Source organism: Perognathus longimembris, chromosome 3, assembly GCF_023159225.1.
Source record: "Perognathus longimembris pacificus isolate PPM17 chromosome 3, ASM2315922v1, whole genome shotgun sequence".
Taxonomy (NCBI): domain Eukaryota; kingdom Metazoa; phylum Chordata; class Mammalia; order Rodentia; family Heteromyidae; genus Perognathus; species Perognathus longimembris.
Window position 1 is genome coordinate 22,263,624 of NC_063163.1, and position 27,127 is coordinate 22,290,750.

Genomic DNA, 27,127 nt, shown 5'->3' on the forward strand with positions numbered 1-27,127 from the left:
AGGGAAATGGAGAGACTTGGTGGGGTAACAGATATTAAGAGCATCAGTGTTCAAGGCCAGCACAAAAAGTTATTGAGACTCTCATCTCAACAAAAAGCTGGATGAGGTAGCATGTGTCTGTAATCCTAGCTACCCAAGAAGTATAGCTAGGAGGTTCAGTGCAGGCCAACCCCAGTCAAAAATAAATTCATGTTACTTTTGTAATTAGAGATAAAGAGTAAGTTCTCAACAAAAATAAAAATTGGAGCTGGGCACCAGTGACTCATGCCTGAAATCCTAGCTACTCATGAGGCTGTGATCTGAGGATCGTGGTTCAAAGCCATCCTGGACAAGAAAGTCTGTGAGACACTTATCTACCTTTAAGCGGAGCTGTGGATCAAAGTGGTAGAGCACTAGACTTGAGAAAAAGTCTTGGGGACAGTGCCCAGGCCCAGAGTTCAAGCTCCACAACCAACAAAAAATAAAAAATAGGAACTCGATTTTAAATTTTCTTTAGAAGTTTTCAACTATACCCTTTTCTATTTCCTAGAATTACCCACTTCTTTTACATTTTTATAAAAGAGTTGAGAAGTTTTATAATTTTGCTTTCACGGGTTTTATATTGTTAATTTCCATTCTAGATTCCTAAAACAGGATACCGGTTTTTGTTATTGTTCCTTTTGCTCTACCTATTTTCTAAATTCACAGGAGTAACACAATAAAACATTCCGTTGAAATGGTCCAACCATTTAATCTCATGTCTCTTATCATCAAATGCATATAAAAATAACAAGCAAAATTAAAAGTAATTTCTTATTGAAATTTCTCAGCAAAATCACCAAGACCTGGTAATAATTTCACAGGTGTCCACATATCAAAATTTGACAAATTGCCCAATCTAAGTAGGTGCTATCAATAATACCTTAGTAAAGTTGCTAAATAAAACAATATCAAGAAATCACATGTTAAATCACACATTAAAAGGTATAAAAGGGTCTCTCTCTCACATGTACTTGTACACACACACACACACACACACACATACACAAAAAAAGAGAACCACTCATCAAATGTTTCAGTAAGTTTATTTACAAATCAGCTGGACAGAAAGGCTCACTAGTTTTTGAAGATAACTTCTGGTGTACAAACCACAGTTATTTTTCATTATTGAAAATAAGCAGCTTTATTTTCAGATTTGCTAGCCATGGTTCAGGTGAAAAGAAAGAACTCCCCCACATTGAGTAAATTAAATATCAAGAAATGCAATTATTTTCCTATCATATTACTCAGGCTGAAAGAATACAAAAAGCAAATTTAGGAGTGGATTTCAATGAAATTTCCATGTGGTTCCATATTAACTTAGTATACATTACAGTAAACAGAGCAAGTGCCATTACATATTTATATTATTTCAGAAAATGTTCAAGAACCTTTAAAAAAAAGAAACAATAAAATACCCTCTTCAAACACCACTCAAGAGTCAACCAGGATCACTATCAGCCTTGGAAAAAAAAAAAAGTTCAGTTCTTCTTCTTTTTCTCTTGTGCTTTTTAGGGTGCTGAATTTAGAAAGCAAATACTGCACTTTTCCCCACACACATAATTACCTTCTTATAAATAAACATCAAAAATCTAGAATCTACCAAGACTACAGTGTTCCTATATATTCTAATAAGGCAAAAAAATGTTTTAAAAAAAAAGAAGGGGGGAAGAACGTACAACACATATTTATAGATCTAAATCAGCAGCAACCACCTCTTCTTCTATCTGCAACAGTGCTTTCGAATGGAGGCTTACATCACATGGCAGTTGGCCGTCCGGCTGATCAGACAGGGAGAGAAGAGAGAGAAGTGCTTAGATTCAGAAAGATGTCACCACCCGCGCAGGGGATACAATGTAGTCATCACTCCAGAGTGGCCCAGTGAGGCAGAAAGAGTCACCTATCACTCCGCTTAGGATAAAGCTAGGCAAGTTACAGCCGCTGGGCTCTCTAATTCTTTATTGTTTTAGACAAAAGAAAAAAAAGACAAAAGAAAAAAATATATATGGACTGCTGATAGAGAAAGAAATTGCACTCAACTCTCTATTATGTGCACCGAAGGAGAGAAAGGCATGGACAATGTTACAATGAGTCCAATAATCACTTCTATTTGGCTTCAGAATAGAGAGAGAAAAACACACACAAGTACACACTCCCCCCCCACGGTTCATGTGGTTCCTGTCCAGCCTCGACCTTATCCAGCCTCAGCATCAGGGTCCAGGAAGAGCTGGGCTGCTGGGCAAAGGAGGCTGAGACGCCACAGACAGACCAGAGAGAGTTGATAGGGCTGCACCCATTTCCAAAGCACTCTTCACATTAGGGGCCACATAAATACCTCCGAGTTCAAAAGCAAATGGCTTTGCTGATGCCCCTTGTAACACCCTTTCATAATAAGGAAGAAACATGTTACCAGTATCAAGGTTCAGAATAAATACAGCAGTAACCCTCATCTTGCGGTAGCTAGAAATGATACACAATCTAATCATGCTGTCCTGCATGTGTCTTTTATAATAAGAATACATCCTGAGCACTTGAAGTTTTTGAAAAACTCCCATTGGACCAGCATGGACACTGACACACTACAGAATCAGAATTAAGGCTTTCTCTATTGTTTTAAAAGTATATTGTATACATCGATATACAATTATACATTAGCAGTAAGCATAAGCTGATTTTCTTTACTACTTTAAATGCTCATTTTCAAAGTGGGTCACAGACTACGTTGCATAATCAAACTTCATTTGTAGATGACAGAAATAAGCTGATGATGTAGTTAATCAAGCAGCCTACCAGGAGATTCATTTGTCCTGTCTTTCGGGTTGCCTGCATTCTTAAGTCACTGTTTTCCCAAACCAAACAAGGCATGGCTCCGACTTTGGGGTACACCTCCCTCTCTAGTTCCTCTGCCCCACATCCCTCCCCACACTGTCTGGCTGGAACCCTGAACAGGGCTCCTCCACCACATACCCTCTCGGAAGAGGACAATGATCTCCACAACCCAGAATCCTACGGCAGTGAACTAGAGGTGGGCGTGGCTGCGGGCTCAAGGAAAGGCAAAGGAACCCGTGGTCTCTTCAAAAGACAAGAAATTTTCTCTTTGATTTGCTCTCTTACATTTGAATCTGAGATAGCAGTCGTTGCAGTACAGTTGGTGGTTTCTGATTCTGACTTCGGCTCCCGATGATGAGCCTCCGAGGTCACACCCACAGGACACGCACTAAGGTGACACAAAAGAAGGCTCACAATTAGTCGGCTCCAGCAAATCCAAGGCATCATCAGAAAGGATTAAAAAATAAAACAGAAAGAAAGAAAGAATAAGAAAAAAGCAGAATGCCACATCTAAGCTCTTGGATATAGCTCAACAAAGAGAGAGGCCAAGAGATGATTAGTAAATGAAAATCAAGCCAGACATGGAAGACATTAAAGAACTTATAAAGCCAATTTTAAGAGCCAAGATGATCGCTCCTAAGTATACTTGGGGCGGTGGGGGGGGGGGGGGCTGTTGAAGTAATTTACTGATGAGCTAAAAGAATTTAAGATTCTCTCCTATCCCCCACCTCCCCACAGGGGGGTGGAGGGTAAGTTTCCACATAAACGGATGGTTAGAAATTAACAGAGCTTGGGTTTCTGTCTCTCTAATCTGTGGTGGGCCAATCCTGGAGACCTTGGGCCCCTCGTTTGGCAAGGGTCCCAGCGGGCATCTCACTGGAAGCTGGGAACACTATTGTGACTCATTGTGTCTTGCCTAGGACAGTACAAGCCAGTGGTGGGCAGACCTAAACAAGCTGTGTTCTGTAGGAGTTCAGAATCAAGAACTGAGAGACTTTTCTTTGGACCCAATTTCAAGTTCAAAAAAAAAATAATAATTCAAATTCCCTCTTGAGACAGATACTGAAAAACAAGCAATTACAGCCCCAGTTACTTTTAATGTATAAAACCTGTCAGGTGTACATCGGCTGTGCATTCATGAACATATTTACACAGGTTTTCCTTACACATTCTCTGTCTTAGAAGTTAAGGCTCTGAGCCTGTGAGAATCGCATTGCCCCCTGTATTGTGGATAACAGTGGCAAATTATATTTCAAGTATGCCTGGGACAGCCAGGTTAGAGAAAACATTTATACACAGTTCATGTTGTATCTGTAGAATTCTAATAGATTATAGCTGGCAAATGCATCAGTGCTTCCGAGTTCCTTTTTACAGCAAGGTGTACGGTACAAACACCACGGAGTAGCAAGCAATGCGTGACTGGAGCGCAGCACTGGAAAGCAGCACAGACCTGCATCTAGCTTGTTAGCAACCCATCCATCCACACCCAGCGACTGAAAGCAGCCATGCGCTCCCCAGGCAAAGCTTCTGCAGGCCCATGAGCTGTTTTGTCTCCGTCTCACCTTAAAACAATGTAAATGGTAACAAAGCCCCAGGGATTCGATGATCATGGCGGCTCCTTTGCCCAGAATGCTATTACAGTAGGAGCACGTGCGCTTCCCACTCACTGACCTAGATGCAGAATGGGGAGGAGGGAGATGGAGGCTTTTAACTGTGCAGTGCAAGGTTCCCAAGTAAGAGCTTATTCTGTCACCAACAATAACGAACCTGTAAGAAAGTTTCAGCCAGGTGGGTGCCCATGGCTCCCGCCTGTAGTCCTAGCTACGCAAGAGGCAGAGATCTGAGGATTGGATTGTGGTTCGAAGCCAGCTGGGGCAGAAAAGTCTGCGAGACTCTTATCTCCAATAAACTACTCACAAAAAGCCAGAAGTGATGCTGTAGCTGAAGTGATAGAGCACTAGCCTTGAGCCACAGACGCTCAGACATAGCTCCCAGGCCTAGAGTTCAAGCCCAAGGATTGGCAAAAAAAAGAAAAAGTATACATAATCTCTCAGAGAAACAGGCTCACCAGCTAACTAAAGCGGTAACCTGGAATGAAGCCCAGGTAGCCCTTGACTTTTGACACCAACTCACCTAAAGGAACAATGTCGGTTAATCAGCCTACTTGGTTTTCTACTGTATCACATATAATCCCAGCAATATCTTTCCATCTCTGAGCCTTTATAGCTTACCAATTAAACTTGCCAGAACACACAACTCCAGTCACTGCAAACTCCCCATCAGAAGGCCACAAGTATTCCTGGCTTTCTTGGCCAGGCACTGGAGTCATCTCTGACCCATCTTCTCAGCTTTAGTTCTCATTCTCTTTCTTAGTAATTGAACTTTCTAGTTGGATACATGACTGCTTTCCTAATGGTGGCCCTGCAAAGACTGGAATGGACATTGCTAACTATTGCCTTTTAGCTAGGGAGGGAAGGGAGCTTTCTGCTTTAATTAAGGCAAGGTGATCGCATCTCCCAGCATTAGCCCAGAATCACAACGGCACTGGGCAGGGCATGGCTGTTGTGGGTCAAGTGTGCTGGAGGAAATTTTTGTAGATGAAAACTTTCTCAGAACAGGGACGAAAGCGCGCAGCCTATCCTGCCCTCTGTTCTCTTAGCATGGTACTCCCAGTAAGTAAATTGTACAGGTTTCACTGCCCCCAACAAACTGATCATTAAATCCTTTCCTCTCTTTTTCTGAGTTGAAATTCTTCAGTAGACCTTTCAAAGTGGAAGGGGAATGGTAAAAGCCAAAAAAACCTTTTAGATTACATCAACTGTTTTCTTAAGCCTCTTACTTGATACCAAACAATCCTAGCAACAATCTATTTCACCTTTTACTCAATATGTGATTTTACAAAAAGTCTTATGTGCCAAAAAAAAAAAAACACAAAACTTTGCAGCATTCCTGGAAAACTCCATGGAGAAGTATTTCTGTTGCAAGTAAGTGAGGCAAGAAAGTGAAGCTGTGCAGATCTCAAAACCTGACTCGCATTAAGTTCAAGGCTTGATCTCACTGAACAAGGCAAGTGACTACTCAAAACACCATCAAATGCATACACATCAACACGACCTACGGCATCCAGCTGATGCAACTTGAACAACATCAGCAAACCAAATGGTCTACGCAAGCAATGATTGTGGCAATCCAATTCCCCTCAAAAGAAATCTGACCTACTCAATTGTTTGCTTTTAAATCCAGCTTGTTAACACTTCCTCCACAATACAGATTGGTGATAAGACTTTTTCTTCTATTTTTGGTTCCTAAAAAGTGAGTTTCTATCACAATGTCACAAAAATAATCAAACATCTTACAATACAGTCTGTACTCAGAAATGAGAAAATCATTCATGAGCCACTGTATGGTGCTGTCATTCTACAAGGAGAACTATTCCTGCCCACAGCACAGGCAAGGAGACCCCAGCAACAAGCAGATAACCTTAAGGTCTCTGATGGCTTTACCAGTCATCCACAGATACTATTATGGCAGTACAGAACAATATTGAGATGGCTTCTCCATTGAAGAGGACACATTCCAGAGGGATGGGTTTGCTTTTCGTTCATGGAAGACTTGGCCAAGATGTAGAGAAAGTCTCAGTGACAAAATACCGCTAGGACCAAACAAAGGAAGGGGGCCTCACCTGTTGCGAAGCTGAGACCCCGACTGTAAAGTGGAAGGGGAATGGCTGCGTGGGGTGGGGGACTGTGCGGTCACCATGCCCGTGATGGTGGTCTTCACTGGGCCAGCAGAAGGAGGGGGCACACCGGATGAGGGGTTTCGCATGTAGGCACGGTTTGACGTGGACAGCAGCTGAGGTGGTGGGCGACTGAAGTCCTGAACAGAGGAGGAGGCGTAGACCCCGGCGGGCTGACTGTGCCATGGGGACTGTCTCCAAGAACCCGACCTGGGGGAGTCCAGGTTATCTAGAGACTCGCCTCTGAAACACACACAGGATTGGCCAAAATCACTAAAACAAGCTCTTCAATGAGAAATCTACTCAACACATACGTGTGGCCACTGGAAGATGAACTGCAGATTACACACTTCCCAGGCAAGTAAGACTCTGAGTTACGTCTAAAATTACTTTAACAAGTAAGCTGTTCTTCATCATGGATGGTGTTAAACATTTCACATTTCAAGCAACTGTCATTTTTATTTGCTTGGTGTTTTGATAAAAGAATAAATGCCAACTAAGGTGAAAATAATTTTGAATGAGAACATTTTTATTTATCCCTTAAATGTTTTAATAATGGAAACCTATAGATCTTAAAGACTTTTATAATTCACCCAAAAATTCATTTGAAGCAATTGAAAAGATGAACTAAGCTAGACATTTCTGCCAAAGTAGTAACCTTAACCTTAATCTTCACAGCTCTAGATGAGATACCTTTGTGTGTGTGTTGGTACTGGGACTTGAACTCAGGACCTCAGGCTTTTACTTGACTTTTATATTCAAGACAAGTGCTCTACCATTTGAACTGTAACTCCACTTCCAGCTTTTTTTTTTCTTATTTATTGTCAAAGTGATGTACAGAGAGGTTACAATTTCATACATTAGGCCTTGGGTACATTTCTTATATAAGAGTCTCACAGAGATTTCTACCCAGGTTGGCTCTGAACCTCAATCCTCAGATTTCAACCCCCTGAATAGCTAAAATGATAGGTGTAAACTATTACCTCTCAATTTAGACAAGATACTTTTAATCTCACAGAAGTTAGCTCGTCATTAGGAGGACCCAGTGCAGGCGGTCCTAGCTTTCAAATCTAAGTTGTTCTGACTCTCACATGAATCTTGAGAGGTGGAGGTGATCGTTATTTTACCACCCAGAACCCTAAATCTCAACAACTGTTCGAGGTCCATTTCCCTGAAAATGAATACATTGCATTTAGCTCAACGCTAACTTAAATACAACTTTTAGAAGACTCTCTAAAAACGGATACTACAATCAATACTGATCTACCAAAGGTAACTCTAAGTTGTGACAGATGTTTGTACCTGGCTAGTGCCTGACACATACAAACTCCCAATGACTTTTTCCTATTTCCCCCTCTCTCCTTAAACCTTAAGTAAGCTGAAAGGCAAAAGAAGATTTTTCTCCTGTCCCAATGGCCATCATGCATGGCTATTGGCCTGCCCAGCAGAGAGGAAGCAAGTCCTTCAGGCTCTTACCTTCTCATCATCCCAGGCAGACAAATTGGCTCTTTATTCACACTGGAGCTGCGCTGCCGGATCCAGCTGTTGTCATTGTGGAGGGAGGTTCTCTTTCTCATTTCCTGGAGGATTTGCTGTCTCTCCAGCTCTGCCCCTGAGGGGACTGGATCCTTCCTGGAGCTCTTCTGTGAAAAGCTAGCGCTTCCAATTTGGTCTAAATGTTTGCTGCTTCCTAAATTAAAAGCACAGCAAAAATTTTAGGAATAATATGGAAAATAAGGTAGTGGATATACTGCCCAGGATAGTTCATATGAGCCATTGTGCACACGTGCTAATGTTTCCCATGTCCAGTGAGGTGGCTGTGTGAGAACAAACAGCAACTATGTGCTTCCTAATTCCGCAAGTTCTAGTCCCACACCTGAAGCACCTTGGAGAACGCATTGGGGAAGAACCCAGAGGCTGCCTACAAAAGTAAAGAACAAGTACTCATTCCAGCAATGTCCAGTTACAAAACATTCATCTAGAAACAGTGTTGTCTTTTATTTTTTTCTTCCTTCCTAAATTCAATCAGTTAAGCACATATATAGAATGCTTGCTGTGACAATTAGGCAAGGAAACAGGAATGTTTTCCTTTAAAAAAAAAAAAAACTTGCTTGTTGCTGATAGCTGATGCTTTTAAATCCTAGCGACACAGGAAGCTGAGATCTGAGGATCATGGTTCAAAGCCATCCTGGGCAGGAAAATCTGTGAGACTCTTATTTCCAATTAACCACCCTAAAACCAGAAGTGGCACTGTGGCTCAAAGTGGTAGAGCACAGCCTTGAGAAAAATAACTCAGGGACAATGCTCAGGCCCCGAGTTCGAGCACCATGACCAACAACAACAAAAAAATAAACTGGAAGAGAGAGAGACAATACAACTGGATTTATGCCTGAATGACATGGCCCAAGTGTTCTTGGTATACATTATAAAACAAGTTTATCAGAATCAGAGCATATTTATTACCTAAAATGGATATTTGGAACAAAAGTTATCACATTTGTTACTATTCTGAAAAACATATAACTTGAATGCTGAGTTTACTAATGATGAGGGCTTTGTCTCTTGAATTTGATAATTATTTTCATATATATGTGTGTGTGTATATATATATATCCACAACTTTCAAGTATCATGCCAGACTTTGTTTGTAGGAGGAAATTCTATCTATGGATTCATTTCCTTTCTTTCTATAGATTCATTCTTTCAAAGTCTGTGGTTGCTCTGTGCTTTAGTTCTCTTCCAATCAGCAATGAGCAGGTCTTCTCATACTCATTCAAGTGTAGGACAGGTTATCAATTTCATTAGGTTTTACATAAAATATTTTCTATTTCACAAAGTCCTAAGTTTTCCATCAAATATTTAATGATTTCTATTGGCTGCACTTCAGGATCTTACAACTGGTTAGTAGAGGGGAGAAAACATACTAAAAATAAAAATAACAAGACTAGGTACAAAGCAGAATTATGAGCCAGCTGTTTCTAAACAATCACAGTTACTGCACTAGTAGGTCATGTTAGAGCAGAACATATTCTATTTTAATGATGGCTAGGGTAAAGTTCGGGGTGAAAGAGATGGAAAATCCAATCAGGGAAAGGCCGAAAGACCTGAATAACCTTATCAGAAAGTATCTGATAAGTTGACTTTAGAGAGCTGATGACAGATCATAGTAAAGCATTTCACTAAGTTCCTGAAGAACAACAACAAAACAAAAATGCTGCAATTTAAGCCAAGACAATGGCATATTGTACATATTCAGGGAAAGGAGCAAAGACAGGACCAAAAATACTAATGGAAATTATAAATTTTATAAGCTTCAACCAGAAGTTATCACCTAACTACCACTCAGTTCCAGCTAACAGAGAGGTTTTGCTCACAGAGTTCCTTCTTAGCAATTGCAAGACAACACATGGAAACGTTAGGTTTTGTTGTTGTTGTTCATTTCTTTTATAAACTAGAAATGAGTGTCAATAAGAGGTTAGATTCCCACCCCCCATCAATGATGGGCTAGAGCTGAGGGAGGAAGAGAGAAAGGCCATCCACTTCAATCCTGGACCTTCATCACTTTGTAAAACTGCCCAGAAACTACTTGTGCAAACCCTGCCTGAAATGATGCTTGTTGCTTTGTCTTAGATATAGAAGTTTAAGTGTGCAAGTTCGTCACACACACACTTCATACTAACAACCCCAGGTTCCAAATTATTTTCACAAAGTTAGCGAAATCATCATCACTTTCCTTTTTTTGATATTTTGATATATTTAAATATAGAACTTCACATTTGTATATAAGTGTTAGGTCCCTTGATATACTGCATAAATATTTTCTGACCCATTTCTTTAGCAGCCAGATGAAATCACCAGCCATCCGCTGCAGAATTCCCATACACAGCATTAGCTACTTCAAGCACATTAACCTCCCAAATTGTTCCCTTCATAACGCCAAAATAAACACCAGGGTTGTTATTTTCCAAACACTAAACATAGTAAATATTTTGTTATTTTAATAAACCTGCTATATCTTGCCTTAAAAAAACTGATTAGAGCATGTGATAGCACAAATAAATTGTGACTGAAGAAATTTGAAAGAGAGAAGAAAATCATAGTTACCATTGTTTGTAGGGTAGTTATCCAGTTCAGTAGTTGATCTGGATTTACTCCTAAAACACAGAATATATTATGTACAATGCATTAATAAGAACATTTTTTTCATATTTTTGAAGTAAAAAATACCAAACTGAAGATGTTGTTTTCAAGCAGATGATGTATTTCCTATGTCTATTGAGAACTATTCTATTTTTCTCCTCAATACCTTTTTTTAATTATCTTTAAATAGCTGCAAAAAGGGGAAGGAGGCCAGTTCTACATGTCATTTTATGAGTGCAATGTATCTTGATCAATTATCATCCTTTCCATCTGAGAACTGTATTTTTAAACCAAGGAATTTTTCACATTGTGCCAACTAGCAGAAAACGAAGAGTGAGATGCTAGAAATAGACATTAATGTACAACCATACTTCTCTAGCTTATGTAACAGCTCAAACAATGATTACTGACAAAGCTCACTCCACTCCAGATCTTAACCTTACCAGGCTCACAAAGCATCCACCACCAGGTCACCCAGAATCAGACGGCCCTGCCTCCTCCACACTGGCCCAGAATCAGGATTTCCACATGTGGGGCACCATAACACTGTTGATCATTCTAGGTTCACAGCTTATGAAATACTAGCCTAGCATTTCAAACAGGACCTAGCATTTAAAGCACACTGCACTGGCAACTTCTGAAAGTGCCTAATCTTTAGATATATAAATCAACACTTGCTAATCTTATTCTCATGCTACTAGGAATAGTGAATTTAATAACACTCAGTGTAGTGGTACATGCCTTTAATCCCAACTTCTTAGGAAGAAGAGATAGAAGGATCATGGGTTTGAGGCCAATTATTTGATACTAAGTGTTTTGTTTTGGTACATATAAGTAAAATGATTCACAAATGTAGATATTTTCCAGTTGTGGCATGCTATTATATACATGTGTGTGTTCATATTCATGTACATTTTGTATAATAGTATATGCTATGCATTATTACTTTTTTCCAGTACTGAGGATAGAACCTAGGGCTTCATTCATGGTATGATAGACTGCATACATAACTATGCACATACATTACTCCTACTCATTTCCTCTGGGGCAGTCTTCATCAGCACTGCTTAGAGGTGGTTCTCGCATTTTCCAAGATTCCTTAAGATTCTTTTCCCTACATTTAAATTATCTATTCTCCAGGTAATGAGCTGCATAAAGTTTTAAAACCATAGCATAGCTTTACACATTTTAGTAATCTACAATTACTTAAAGGGATTCACTATACACAGCCATTTATCACTAGACTTTCTTCTAGCTATTTATTCCTTTCCTTTTCCCACTCTGCATCCTTTCTAGTCAGCCTGATTGCCTAGTTTTGTCTTTCCTGATATCTTATAGCTAAGATAAGCCTTGCTCTAAAGGAGGAATTTCAGCCCTACAAGAACAAGCTAATGATGCCACACTGAATATTTATAGATTAACTCTGTTCAGAAGCCCTTAGCGATTTCAAAATTACAAAACATTTTTAAATTACCTTGAAACATGAAAACTCAATGATTGAGGAAAACTTTTTTAAACATATAACTTTTCAGATGAGTGAAAGCCTATCTTCATCATGACCTGCAGTTCTACAATTCTTACTGAAGATGTCCTTGGCTAACCCTTTTGCAGCAGTAATCTCAAGTAACTGCTAGCAATTTTTCAAATAGTGTGGGTTTATGAAAGTGCAGGCCTGTAATCCCAGCACTTAAGAAGCTGAGGTAGGAAGTACCCCCCAGGCCAGCCTGAAGGACCTATGTGATTCTACACTAACCTCGCAACATACTCTCAAAAAAAAATTAAAATAAAAAATTGTAAAGATTATATACTCCATTTTATGTTTTCTAATTAGTGTTAAGTAGCTGTATGAAGGGGTTACAATTCAACATGTCAGTTGATAAATACAATGCATCTTCATCAATATTTTTAAGTAAAGGTTATGGTGAATTACAAAAAAAAAAAAAAAAAAGGTCACCATTCTCCCCATGTATCCAGTGCTCTTGTAATGTTTTTCCTCCCCTAAGGGTCTATGGCCTTTCTTCTCTCTGTAAACTTATGCTGGTCATTTAACTCGGGTCTGCCATCCTCTCTCTAATTCTCCTTTCCTTGACCAACCAACATTTAAGACCACAATGACTTGCTGAATGTTGAGAGACTGCCAACATACCTGTTTACATTGTTCCAGCTATCAATCTGCCAACTCCACTTAGTTAACCTTATATAACTAGTAGTGAACCCAGGTAACAAAAAGAACTGTCCAGGTGAACGGAACACACAAATGACTGACAAAATCATGACCAAAGTATAGGGTTATTTGTTACACAGCAAAAACTAGTTGATACAAAGATCAACCCACAAGTTCTATTTGTACTCTACAAAAGACAAACAGCTAAACAAAAATCATCATCTACGTAAGCTCTGAAATATTCCTCTGAAACCCCCATTACTACCAAGCAAATAAAAGGAAGTGTTTTACATACCTGTCACTAGGAAGCAAGCCTGAAGATTCTTCCTCTCTCTTTGGTATATCATAAGAATCAACAGGTCTAAAAGGTGGAGGGAGGGATAGAGTCAAAATAATAAACTTTAAGATCTCCCCTGACTACAAGACAGAGTATCAAAATACTTTTATTCTAACCTTTTCATGAAAATGCTCTTTGCAGAAAACCACTTAATAGTGCCAACATTTGATATTCATACGTTCATTCACTTACTTTATGAAATATATTGGGGACATACCATGCTCCAGGAATGTTCTAGAGTGACACTACAGAACAAAAACAAACTTACTGGCCTTGTAGCAACTATATTTTACTGGGGGTAGGTAGGGAAACAGACAAACAAATGCAGGCATTAATACAAAGCAGGTAGTTGGCACATGGACGGAAAGAGTAGGGAAGAAATAAGGTGTATATTTAAAATCAGATGTTCTAGAAAGTGTGAGACGGTGGCATTTGAGCAGATACTTGAGTAAGATGAATAAGACACACAGGCATACGAAGAAAGACTTTAAGCAGAGAGAATAGAAAATGCAAACATTCAGGGCAGAGTATGCAGGTGTTTTTACAGAATGAAGAAGCCAGGTTGGCTAGAAGAGTATGTGTGAGGCAGAATTGTAAGCAGGAAAATGCAGACAAGGGCCATCATGGAGCTTGAACAAGTCATGAATGACTCTATTTTTGAATGTGCCCTAATATGACCAGAAGCCAATAGCAGAGTCAAGAATGGAATTGTGGTAACTTAACTCTGCTGGCTGCCAGGGTTCACATAGAGCAAGGATGATAAGGTACAGAGACCCAGGAGGTCAGTAGGGGCAGCACAGAGGATGGTGGCTATAGTGAAGCCAAGACTGCGCAATCCCACCCGCCCCCACCCCCGGCCCCGCTACCCCAGGACTATGGTACGGACCTCCTATACTGGTATATTTTGACCGAAGTCTCCCTCTCTCTCTCTCTCTCTGCCTGCTGCTTCTGTGCTTCAATGGCCTCATGCTGCTTCCGCTCCTGCTCTTCCTGTATCTGTTGCTGCTCCTTCAGTTTCCTCTCTTGCTCAAGAATGAGTTGTTCCTGCAGCTTCTGTCTTGGATCCTCGTGAACCACCTCCTCTTCCTGGTGGCTCCTCTCCTGCTCTCCTGCTCGGCTTCCTTCCCTGTCTGAGGACTTGGAGCCTTCACTCCATGGGGCTTCCCAGCTGGAAACAGTGGGCTGCCGTGTGGTCAGAGAAATGTTGTTTGAGTTCAGGACCATCAGCTCCTGTGTGGTCAAGAAAAGAAGAGAAAGCCATCTCAAATGCTACAGTCATATAGGTACAGTTTTCATTTCAGATGAGCTAAGAGCAGCCCAGAATTCTAATCAAGTAAAGTTCATCACTATAAAGCTGTACAATGGACTAGTGGGAAGGGGGGCTGCTGAGAGAATAAAGAATATTGAATGTTGTCAAAATAGATTATTATGAACATAGAACAAGGAAATCTCTTGAAGATACCATTTCTTAGAAGAAAGGACACAGGGAGTGAAATTGATTGAAATATAGCATTAAAATGTATGGATATGTAAGAATGACATACCGTCCCCCATAAAACAGAGACAAGCCAATAACTTGTGAGTCATCTGAGTGACATTAGAAGAAAGGAAGACTAAAGTTCTGTTGATACAATTACTTGATGACATAATAGAAAACTTAGGAGGAAAGCTAAAAGATCAAAAGAAAACTGCAAATACACCAGAATTCATTATATCTTCCGAAAAGCTATAGAGGTAAATATGTGGTTCAAAGGAGAGGGAAATGAGGTGTTTTGCTTCTTGGATGATTTTGCCAAATGAAAGAGCAGAAAGAGAGCCAAAAAGTCACATTTCAACACTACCTCATTCAAATACTTAGAATTCTCTCTCTCAGCCTCCTGTTTAGCCCTTTGCCACTCTTCCCTCAGTTTCTCCTGCTCACGTTGGTATTTTTCCTATGAGGAAATAGGGCATATTAATGAATCAACATTAACCTGTCATGTTAAGAATCTTTAATACTTTTGCTATCTCTAAAAGTTCCCCTCTTTAAAAACTGATTTTACTTTCGTTTAACCAATCAGGTCTTAGTCCTGAAAGCAGAAAAGAGCTTCTATTGAACTAAAATGAGAGATAAACATGCCACATTTGACATGTGACTCCCCTTGTTCTCATGGAATTCATTAAAACAGGGTTGGTTTTGTTTTGCTTTTCAGAATTTGGCTGGTATGGTGGCATTTGTCTGTAATGCCAGCTACCGGGGACACATAGGAGGATCGTGAACTAAGACTGGCCAGGCAAGATTAGCACAAGACTATCTCAAAAACAAACTAAAAGCAAAGGACAATGACATGGTTTATTGATAGAAAGCACAAGGCTCTTGAGTCTAATCTCCAGTGCCACCAAATATAAATAATAAATAATAAATAATAATAATAATAAATTTTCCTCTTTGTTTTTGGGTGCTGGTACTGGAGCTTGATCTCAGGGACTAGGCACTGTCCTTTAAATTTTTTACTCAAGGCTGGGGCATTCTACCACTTGAGCCATAGATAAAAATCATAAGGGCTGGGGATATAGCCTAGTGGCAAGAGTGCCTGCCTCGGATACACGAGGCCCTAGGTTCGATTCCCCAGCACCACATATACAGAAAACGGCCAGAAGCGGCGCTGTGGCTCAAGTGGCAGAGTGCTAGCCTTGAGCGGGAAGAAGCCAGGGACAGTGCTCAGGCCCTGAGTCCAAGGCCCAGGACTGGCAAAAAAAAAAAAAAAAAAAAAAAAAAATCATAAAAACTTCCCTGCCTAAAGCTGATTTCAAACTTCACTCTTCAGATCCCAGCTCCCTAAATAGCTAGGATTATAAGCAGGTGCCACTAGCACCGAACAAAATCTGCTCATTAATGCTTGTTGACATGGTCAATGAAGCCTACTTTCCCTGCCCCCTGGTCTGCCAGTACTACCTGCAGCAGGCGGTCCTGCTCCTTCTGCCACCTCTCCTGCCGCTTTCGCTCCTCTTCTTGATCCCATGCCCAGCGACTCGGGGCACTGAGAGTTGGAACAGGAAGCTAACCCGTGATCAGAGAAGATATACAAACAAAAATCAACATACTAGGGCACCAGGCAAGTAGAGCTATCCTTTTCAGAGTCAGTCTTTTTCAACTTGAAAGAATTACTACTTGACCACCCTTATGCAAATAAAAACAGAATGCAAAAGCAATACTCTGGAGGACTAATTTTGTCTCTCCAAACCCCTCTCCATATTTATTTCCAATGAAAAATGAATATTACTTACATCAGGAACCACAGAATCAGAGCTTCCTGCATTCCAGCATATGAGCAAGGAGAGAAGAAAAATACAAAGTAAGTCTTTCCATTTCTACCAAATAATTTCTTTCAGAGTTATATCACTAGTTCTCTCTATGCTATTATATGAAATGCCATTAACATGGTGTGGGGGGGGGGGTAGCATACCAATATTTGGCTTGAACTCAGGGCCTATCCCCTACCACTTGAGCCACAGCTCCACGTCTGGCTTTTCTGGTGATTAACTGGAGATAAGAATCTCATGGACTTCCTTGTCCAGGCAGGCGGGCTTCAAGCCACCATCCTTAGAACTCATCCTCCCGAGTAGCTAGGATTACCAGCACCTTTGACATCAACTTTTTAAACTAGCAATCAGTAAGCCTTCTCTCCCTCCAGCTCCATTTTCTTTATCTTCTAAACTCAAAGTGAGTAATACAAAGGTAAGCCACAAGTGCCAATGGCATCCCCAAAGCTGGAGATGAATGCCTCTATACGGGTTTCAAGGTTATATCACCAAATTGGGCATTATCTGCTTGGCAAAAATAAAAAATAAAACTCAAATATTACATAATCTATCAAATCTAGTTATATTTATTCAACCACAATGAAACAACTACATGCCATATTTTTCAAGTCCCTTTGCTGTTGAGCTACTTTTAATAAATATGCCACTAAAACAAACCTTTTGAAGAACATTTCTCCTTTTCTATTCAAGAATCATGTGTAAACATGCAGACATGATTCCTTTTATCCTTAGGAGGCTTACAGAAGTATGTATATGTGTTTGTGTGTGTGTATGTGTGTGTGGTATATGTTGGCAATTATTTTAAAAATTATATTCAGTACACCAGCAGTGTTTTAACTTTTCCTGAATACTACAGCTCACAAACAAATCACTCATATATATTTTAAGAAAAATCTCTTCAAGCTTTAGAAAAATATGCTGCCCTAAAACAGCCCATGGATGAGAAGCCAAAAGAAAATTAGAGCACAGAAAGAAAAGGAATTATTTTGTTTAGGCCAATTTGCATTAGGAATATAATACCATTTCAATTAAATAGCCATAGGAAAACAGGAGTTTAATTAAAAATTTGAATTAAAACCACTACAGATACAGACACAAATAGACATGCAGAGCTACTGTTCCTGTTGACCTGCTGCTGCTGGTCAAAAAGAGAACTTACCTAGACAGTGAACACAAAGACACAAACCCAGTAAGTATCATGTTACAAGGCGGGTTTAGACATGGTTCATTAACCTTAAAAGAAACACTAACATTTTAGACAGTACCAGTACCATCTATGCTAGCCACTGCATCTAAAATGTTAGGTATTACTTTTAAGTTCCTCATCAGAGTTGAAGAGAGAGCACCCATTCAAGTGACAGAGCACTGGACAAACGTGAAGGGGTGAAACTGTGGCATGCAGCACACTTCCTCGGCAGCCCTGCCAAACTACACCAACATGGAGCATTTGTAAATCATCAGTGGCAATCAAAATTTATTGATTTTGAATGCACTTGAAAGTCAACAAAGCAGTCAATTCGACACACTAAAGCCACCATTCCCTGGCAGCTAAATGCCACTGTTCTTGCTCTTGTTTTTGTTTTTTTTGGTGGCTGTGGGAAGATGAACTTGGGGCCTTGTGCTTGCTAAGCAGGCACTCTGCCTCTTGAACTATGCCCCCAGTCCTTTAAAAAAAAGTAGAATCTTAAGTGTATGCCTAGACCAGTATGGACCACGCCCCACCTATTTATAATTCTCATCCAGCTAGGATGACAGGAGCACACTAACACATATGTCCAACTATTGGTTTAAAAAAAAATAAAAGGTTTCACATTTATGCCCAGGCCCAACCTGGAACTGTGAACTTCACAATCTCGGCCCCCCAAATTAGGTAAGAGTACATGCATGGGCCATTGGTGCCGAGCACAATTGTTCTTTATTAATATCTTCCACAACCAAAAACAGGTTTAATGTAATACGATGGACAAATTGCATGTTGGTGTAATCTACTATGATACACAGTAGAGGAAGCAGTAAGGCTTAAATGAATTTCCTCATTTCTTACTGTTACCCAGTGGGAAGACATGTGTGTTTAACAGCATCTCAGTGTTTTGGGTTTTTTTCACAAAGTTAAAAGAGAGAACATCTTTAGAGCTATACAAGGGACACACAAAGACCCATTACCACAGAGGTAGACCCATGAACTGTAAGAAAAGCCTGCAGCTCCTAGGGAAAGAATGGAAATGGGTTATGTTGCGTGGTCATAATGAGAGCCAAATCGAAGAGTCTCAGTGCCCAGAACCACAAACCATGAGGCAAAGTGGAAAGACAGAACAAGTCCATCAAAGGCAATGAATGGTTAGCATTGTGGTTTACCTTGTTCAAAAAATTGTGATCGTCTTTTTAAGTTTTTCAAAGAAATAGGCTCAGATGCTAATTGGAAAATAAAAACAAAAAGTAAATATACCACATCACATTCATTTTCATTTCTCACCACTGGTAAAACTAAACAATACTTAAAACACCTTACCAAACTCTAGCAACATTATTTTTAAGGACCAAACTGACAGCCATAGAAGATACAAGTTATTTCTGACAGACACATTAATCTTAGTAGACTACACAACATTTGAATTAATAAAATGAACAAATGTTTATTAATAATTTTAGTAGCTAACATTAAACTTTCATAGCTATGAAAACCATACCATCCATGCAAGAGTTTCAGAGAAAAGAAAATAACCCCTTTTTATTTTTAACTTAGGTAAATCAATCCAAAATAATCTCTATTGAAGAGTTTTCACAACACTGATAAACATAGATACTCAAAACTACTAGGGAAGAAGAAGATGATAAGATTAATAAGATGTTTAAAAGCAAGTCAAATAGTAAAATAAATAAAAAGTCAAATACTAAAATTAAGATTTTTAACTATAATATTTTACCCTAGACTATATAGTTACTAACTTAAACAGAATCCATTCAGAAAGAAAAGAGAAACACATGACTCCTACAAGACTATAAAATAAGATGTAAATGTGATTATCAGTGGATTTCCATTGGTGGTTAGCTATTTAAACTAAACCTTCAAAGGACAAGGCTTTGAGTATCTCTATTATCACTAGAGACTTGGGTGTTTTTATTATTAGCTCTACCTGACCCACTAGCAAGTCAGGACCGGGATTGCCACCTATTTAGGATTATGGGGGAAAATATAAGCAAGATTTGTTTTAAAAATTCTTTTGATAAAGAAGGCAACTTAAAAGTTAAACATGGGGCTGGGGATATAGCCTAGTGGCAAGAGTGCCTGCCTCGGATACACGAGGCCCTAGGTTCGATTCCCCAGCACCACATATACAGAAAACGGCCAGAAGCGGCACTGTGGCTCAAGTGGCAGAGTGCTAGCCTTGAGCAAAAAGAAGCCAGGGACAGTGCTCAAGCCCTGAGTCCAAGGCCCAGGACTGGCCAAAATAAAAAAAAAAAAAAAAGTTAAACATCACCACTTAATACTATCAGAAATGAAACACAGGGATAAATTATCAGGAAGAAAAAGGAAGCTTATGGTCCTAGATCAGCTTTGACATATGTATTCAAAACAGGCACACTTGGTTTCAATGTCACCAAAGCATTGTGCAAGCCCAGCCGTGCTTTAAGAAGCCTCATTTCATGATGAACGAAACTTCATCTTCTATGGGTTTAGCTCCCTGCTTCTGTGAACCAGACCCTTCTTATTTCTTTTCTTTTCTTTTCTTTTTTTTGGCCAGTCCTGGGCCGTGAACTCAGGGCCTTAGCACTGTCCCTGGCTTCTTTTTTGCTCAAGGTTAGCACTCTGCCACTTGAGCCACAGCGCCACTTCTGGCCATTTTCTGTATATGTGGTGCTGAGGAATCGAACCCAGGGCCTCATGTGTACGAGGCAAGCACTCTTGCCACTAGGCCATATTCCCAGCCCCCTTATTTATTTTCTGTGTTCAAGAAACAGTACCTAGTACACAGGAGGAAAATTACCTCTAGGTTGAGAGGAGGAGGAAGAGAGTGAGGAGGGAGAACTCCAATATTTTCCTAACTACTTTGCCTTCTTTATCATTTCAAATGAGTATGAATGAATAACTGCCATTGCCGTGGGCATTTGAAGATTAGCTGCCTGACACTTGTCCCTTTCATAACAATAAACGGGAAAGGGAGACTTCATTCATCATTTTGCATTTAACAAAGATTCCCTTTACCAACATCCCACAGTCAGAAAGCGGCCAGACTTAGGAAAACCTGTTCTTATTTGGCTTAAGCTCAGGGGCCCCCAGAACTCAGGAAGGTCCTGTCAATATTTTGTTTGCATTTCCTGAATGTTCAACAGCACTGGAACTGAATGCCCTCAGTGGACACTGGATCTGTGTGCTACCTAATCTTTAAGTTCAACTTGAAGAGGGGCTGCTTTTCTCTTTTATTCACAGATATAGTGTTCTACCATTTGAGCCACCAGCGCCACTTCCAGATTTTTCTCAGTAGTTTACTGGAGATAAGAGTCTGCCCAGACTGGCTTTGAACTGTGATCCTCAGGTCTCAGCCTCCTGAGTAGCTAGGATTACAGGTGTGAGCCACCAGCACCGGGACAGACATTCATTTTTATAGCAGAACTTGAGAGCTAAGACTTTTCCTATATGCAAATGTAAGTAGTAACAGTGTTACCTTTTGATTCTAAAGTGTTGCTTTCATCATGAATTCCATTGATTTCTTTTGGTTCAGTATACTATAAAAGACAAAAAGGCTAATTAATGTTATTTCCCATTGGACATTAGACTTAAATAATGCAATTCTCATTAGTGAAAATATCTTATAACAAGATAGGGTTTTCAGGCTATTGGTCATTCTTTATGGCTTGAACCTGCAGTCAAAAATTAACCTTGTTTCATTGCTTTCCAATACTTGTGAAAGATTAATGACTGGCTACAGCAAGGATGGCCTTAAGTTTCATCAGTCATTACTAGTCTAAGAAAAATGATGAACAAAATAATCATTAATCCATTTGTATTTTATTTATGAGTAACCAAATCAGTCATGTGGAATTAGTGTTTACATCTTTCCTAAAAACATACCAACATTTCCTTATGAAATAAAGTTGTATTTGGTTAAAAATCTTTCAAGGAATGATGATTCATAGAAGGAATCCCAGCACTTAGGAGGCTGTGACAGGAAGAGTATAACCTCAAGGACAACCTGAACCTTAAAGCCAGACTCTGCCTGAAAAAGTAATCTATCAATAAAATAAAATATAAATAAATAAATATAGCTCAGATATATCTCAGGGGTAGAGTGCCCTGTGACTGAGGTTCAGCACTACAAAAAAAAAATAGATGAAATAAACAGAATTTCAAATTAAGTTAGGTGAAGAATTCATCTGAGAAATAAAAACATTTTTTCAAAGCTTGTAATAAAAATATATTGCTTTGACACCTAGAAAAACTTCTGCATTATAATTTCAAATCAGTTAATGGAACGATTATGTTTTAATCACACATGTAAGTCTACCTATTAAATTCACCCACATAAGTCAGATGCTTCGGGTTTCATATTGCACACAATGACTATACTTTGCGAGTGGAGACTAAAGAATGCATGCAGAAGTTACACTGTATAATTTTACATAATTGCTACTTCATGTTCATAAAGATCTGAGAGAAGGTTTTAAAGATGAAAGATTGGTGGGAAATACCTACAGAACTGCATTATGGGATCTTTTGATGTTTCCATTCCCTAGCTCACTAATTGCACACAATGATGATTAGCACATTATAGTTTTTTTAAAACTACATCTTACTCTCTTGAAGATAAATCACCTTATTCATGTGTTTCCTTAAAGTACCATCAAAATTGTTCAAACAAGATGAATCCTCTACCCCATTTACAATCTCGTCTATGCAAATACTTCCATTTCTCAAGATACTTACAGGACTCTGAAGGCTTTCAGAGAAATCAGTTGTCATGGATAGACTTAAAGACTTGTCCGAGTTATAAATTCCAGAGGTTGTATCAATCCACTTTGTTTCGGGTGAACCTATAATTTTGGTAGCCATACTGGTGAGATTGAGGGTTTTATGCCGTGTAAATGGTAGGGAAGATTGGTCTTTGCCCCAGTCTGATTGGCCCATGAAGATCAATGGGTACATATACACGGTGAAGTAGAAAGAATAAAGTTACTGAATGCACAGATACAAAATACACACATAGAAACACAGACAAGCTAATCAAGAAGAATGGAAAATAAATGAGTTAAGGGCTCTTTCCAACAGACCAGCATCCCCAAACACAAAGGTTAAGTCACATTAGTCATTAAGGAACTAGCAAATTTCCTGAAACTTTCCTTCAGACAGGAAGATGTTCTATTTAGGCATCATACACTGGTAGGTCTGGAGAGACATAGTGTCCTCCTCCACAAACAGCAACTACACGGCTGGGAATATGGCCTAGTGGTAAAGTGCTTGCTTCACATACATGAAGCCCTGGGTTCGATTCCTCAGCACCACATATATACAAAAAGCCAGAAGTGGTGCTGTGGCTCAAGAGGTAAAGTGCTAGCCTTGAGCGAAAAGAAGCCAGGGACAATGCTCAGGCCCTGAGTTCAAGCCCCAGGACTGGCAGAACAAGACAAAACAAAACAAAAACCAGCAACTACAACAAAAGAAATAAAAACTAAAAAATGTGGAAAGTGGGTTTGACTCAAGTGGTCGAGTACTAGCCTGAAGCAAAAATAAAATAAGAATGAAAGGCCCTAAGTTTATACCCCAGTACAAAAACAGAACAGGTATACTGGAAGTTTCTCAAGATCAAATAATAGGAATATAGCCTACCATGTTAATCAAATACCAATGGAGCTACAAAGGTAAGCCATACCATGGTTTTTGCTAATAACATTCATAATTAATTGCTACTTCACATTTACATTTGCCTTTAGCTGATATTTACATTCAGTCAGATCACTGTATAAGTCAATCATATGATGCAGAATTCAGAGAATTTGCTAGTGAAGAGTGTTCAGACAGAACAGCCAGACATGTTGCTCAAGTTTTCTCCCAACATAAGACACTTATAAGCCCCCCAAAAAGAAAATAAAAAAGTTATTAAAGCAAAGGGTTACAAAACTTGTCAAAGACCAGTTTCCCAGTTTAGAAAGGCAGACACAGTGGCAAGCTACACTCACCAGACTTTCCATAGCGTCTGATATCCATCACTAGGTTTCCAGTTTCTCGAGCATTCGCCATGGTTTCCTCCCACTCTTTTGTATCGTTGTATGAAAACTTGGTGTTGTTGAGAGCAATAATTTCATCATCTACCTGCAGCTGAGAAATCTCTGCAGGGCCACCTAAACAATGTAAATACAAAAGCAAATGAAACCCCCACATGATCTACCAGTCATGGCTTCTCAATTTTATTTGACAATTTCTCATTGTTTTCAGATAGATCAGAAACACTGAATTTTCGAGTATGTGAGCATCAAAGACATATAAACTAATGGATGAGTTTTTATTCTACAGCATTTATCTATTCTTTAATGCTGAAAGGACAAATGGTAATGTTCAACTAGTTAATAAAATGTTGTTAGCCTACAGAGGACTTTCTTTTTTTACTATTTCTAAATTAAAAACATGAAATAAATTGCACTTTAATTGAGCTTACATGTGCACTATGGGAATAGAAGAAAACACAGCCATTTAAAAGTGTTAAAAAATTATGGCTGTCAGAGAGAGCAATGGGAAGGACGGCATTGATCAAGAAGCATTGTGCTCATTGTAACTTCTTTGTACAATTACTTAGAATTTTTAAAAAAACTTACTGCTGTAAGTACCATTATCTAAATGATGCAATCTTGAAATTAAAAAAAAATGTTAACATGCTATCTTGCATAGCTAAGATATGTAAACAAAGTCCTTCCCTCAAATATAATATCTCTTATTTTGAGTCTTTATATTGATATTTTACAGAGAGCCAGGGCTGCAGAAGCCACAAACAACATTTTAGGATGATCAAAGGCACTGTGCATTCATCTGGGGATGTAGCTCAGTGTTAGAACACTCCGCTAGCATGCACAAGGACCTGGGTTTGATCCCTACCATGGAAGGATAAAAGCTAAACACAATAGAAAGAATCTACATACAGTGTGTATGTATCTACCCCAAAGCATACCTACTGAGGGAAATTTCATTCTGATTACTACTTCAAATTTAGCACTATTTTATTAGCATTTCCAAAAATAATAGTAAGAATAATAAGAATAAGATTTTTGCCAAATTCTATAAAGTCAAAGAATTAAGACTTCTACCCTAAAATTAATTAAGCCTGGAGCATACATAAAAAGTAATTAGTAACCAAACTAACAGCTTCAGAAAAGAGGATGACTCTTTTTACACATTCTCTCCTCCTAAAGCAAATTAATATTTTATTTCTTTATTTTTCCCTCAGAAGGTAAAGATAACAAAGGAGAAGATAGTTCAGTAAACTTTACAATTTACCTGGTTCAACTGATGCCACGAAGATCCCAGAATAATCCCATTTTACTGTAAACCCAAAGTCAAGACTGTTCCCAGGCGTCTGGTTGATGTTGATTCTCATATCGCTGAACTGATCCTGAAAACAAAACATGAAACGCTGGTGTCCGGTGTCCCTGGCACCCACACAGAAGAAAGTCTATCCTCAGAAGATGGGAAGCTATATACAAGGTACCCTTGAGTTGTTTCATGAACCAGAAGCTTCATTTTTTTTTCTCCTTGGCTTTGATTAAAATTTTTTACTTATACAAGTATCACCAAGTGGATTATTATTTGTCCTTTAGAACAAGGGAAAAAAATCTGTTGTCAGTGAATATTTCCTTCATATTAATACTATGGATCAGTTGGCTATTATTAAAGTTAAACTTTTGCCCACCATACAATTAAGTCTAATTTGTAAACATGTGTTTCCTTGCCCGACACTGAACTAGATAAATCATTTATTTTAAAGATCACATCATACTTCAAAACGAAACAAAAGCCCAACTCCAACATGATATGTACTTAGCTGAAAAACTCAAATGCCTCACCGACACAATAGGTCCACCAGTACTATCCATCAGAGACACATCATACTTCAAAACGAAACAAAAGCCCAACTCTAACATGAAATGTACTTAGCTGAAAAACTCAAATGCCTCACCGACACAATAGGGCCACCAGTACCAACTACTTCAAATTGAACAAGGCCTGTTGCTTGTCCAGCTGCCTTAGGATGACCTGGTAGAGAGGGCATTGCTGATATGCATGCTACAGAAGACAGAACTAAATCTCCCATGAGGAAAGACATCCTAAGATGCCAAGAGATTCCCTGAGTTCCACACAAATTATCGCTTACTTGAAATATCATCAGCTCTTGAAGCCCCAGAACAATAGCTTCCTAGACAGAAGGTGGGGATCCTGAATCCCCCTCTCTATACTACACAAAAACAAATCCAAGGGTCCCCAGGACTTTCTTGTTTTCTAAACCAAACTCTCTATGAAAACTTCATCTTTCATAATTTACATATTGTTTTATTTGGGGTAACCAACAGATACAAATTCTAATCCAATACTTTACCAGAACAGTCTTTCAGTTCTTTGCTTCATCATCATTAAAGTCTTAGACTCACCTTACATAAAACATTCTTCCCAATGTTTCTTTCATTTCCAGAAAGCAGGCTGATCAACTCTCTATTTTATTAGAAATGAAACCTAAACCTGAGGCCAACTCATAAAAGTTCTCTCTGTTTTTCCACCAATAAAACAAGCATAAAATCCAAGTAACTGCCAGGTGCTGGTGGCTCATCCCTGTAATCTTAGCTTCTCGTGAGGCTGAGATGGGAAGATCGCAGTTCAGAGCTAGCCTGGGCAGGAAAGTTTGTGAGACTCGTTTTTTCAACTGACCACCAAAAATCAAAAACAAAACGGCAAGTGATGCTGTGGCTCAAGGGAGAGAGCCCTAACTTTGAGCATAAAAGTTCAGGGACAGTGTGTAGGCCCTGAAATCAAGCCCTAGGACTGGCACATATACATGCATGCATGTACACATGTATACACACACACACACACACACACACACACACACACACAAATTCAAGGAACAATATTTTGAGAAAAAATATATAGACACAATATAAGAATAGAAGAAAAGCAAAGAAGACACTGAACAAAGTATTGAGAACTTTCTATGCTACACGGATGCATGCCAGTGTTATACCACTATGTACTTCTTCATCAGTTCAACATATATTTATTGTGTATTGATTCCATATAAAGCACAGTGCTTGGCACTTGGTAAAATTCAAAATAATTCTTATTCCTAGGAAATAATCTCTGACTCTTCAACAGTAGTTGTGGAGTTTTTTGAAGCAAGAAAAACAAACGTAGATAGTAATATAAGGAAGTTTCCAGCAGCTAGCCCTATGAAAGGCAGTTTAAATAAAGGCATCCAGGTACAGGAAGAGCCTGATGAACACCAATCTGAATGTAATAAAACTTGGTTAAGAATAGAAAAACTTAATGGTTAGATCTATTCCCTGAACCCTACACCACACACCACTTAGAGGTGACTCAATAAAAATAAGTGGTCATCTTCACCAC

The 27,127-nt window shown here is 39.1% G+C and overlaps 1 protein-coding gene across 5 annotated transcripts in view; it reads right to left on the reverse strand.

Annotated features, from left to right (window-relative positions):
• Positions 1-1,047: 1,047 nt before the first annotated feature.
• Lmo7 (LIM domain 7) overlaps positions 1,048-27,127 on the reverse strand; it is a 178,446-nt gene continuing 152,366 nt past the window's right edge. For 3 of the 5 annotated variants that reach the window (XM_048341229.1, XM_048341231.1, XM_048341233.1), the window contains 16 exons: positions 25,010-25,124; positions 23,701-23,862; positions 22,451-22,557; positions 21,192-21,252; positions 18,883-18,939; positions 16,492-16,517; positions 16,160-16,264; positions 15,066-15,158; positions 14,111-14,454; positions 13,183-13,248; positions 10,688-10,737; positions 8,060-8,273; positions 6,530-6,826; positions 4,410-4,518; positions 3,133-3,235; positions 1,048-1,799 (listed from right to left, as the gene is read on the reverse strand). In XM_048341229.1, coding sequence (XP_048197186.1) covers positions 1,777-1,799; positions 3,133-3,235; positions 4,410-4,518; positions 6,530-6,826; positions 8,060-8,273; positions 10,688-10,737; positions 13,183-13,248; positions 14,111-14,454; positions 15,066-15,158; positions 16,160-16,264; positions 16,492-16,517; positions 18,883-18,939; positions 21,192-21,252; positions 22,451-22,557; positions 23,701-23,862; positions 25,010-25,124 — 1,932 coding nt within the window. In that variant the 3' untranslated portion in view covers positions 1,048-1,776. Of the gene's footprint in view, positions 1,800-3,132; positions 3,236-4,409; positions 4,519-6,529; positions 6,827-8,059; positions 8,274-10,687; positions 10,738-13,182; positions 13,249-14,110; positions 14,455-15,065; positions 15,159-16,159; positions 16,265-16,491; positions 16,518-18,882; positions 18,940-21,191; positions 21,253-22,450; positions 22,639-23,700; positions 23,863-25,009; positions 25,125-27,127 lie in introns of all 5 variants that reach the window. The other 2 variants (XM_048341230.1, XM_048341232.1) reach the window with 2 other exon arrangements.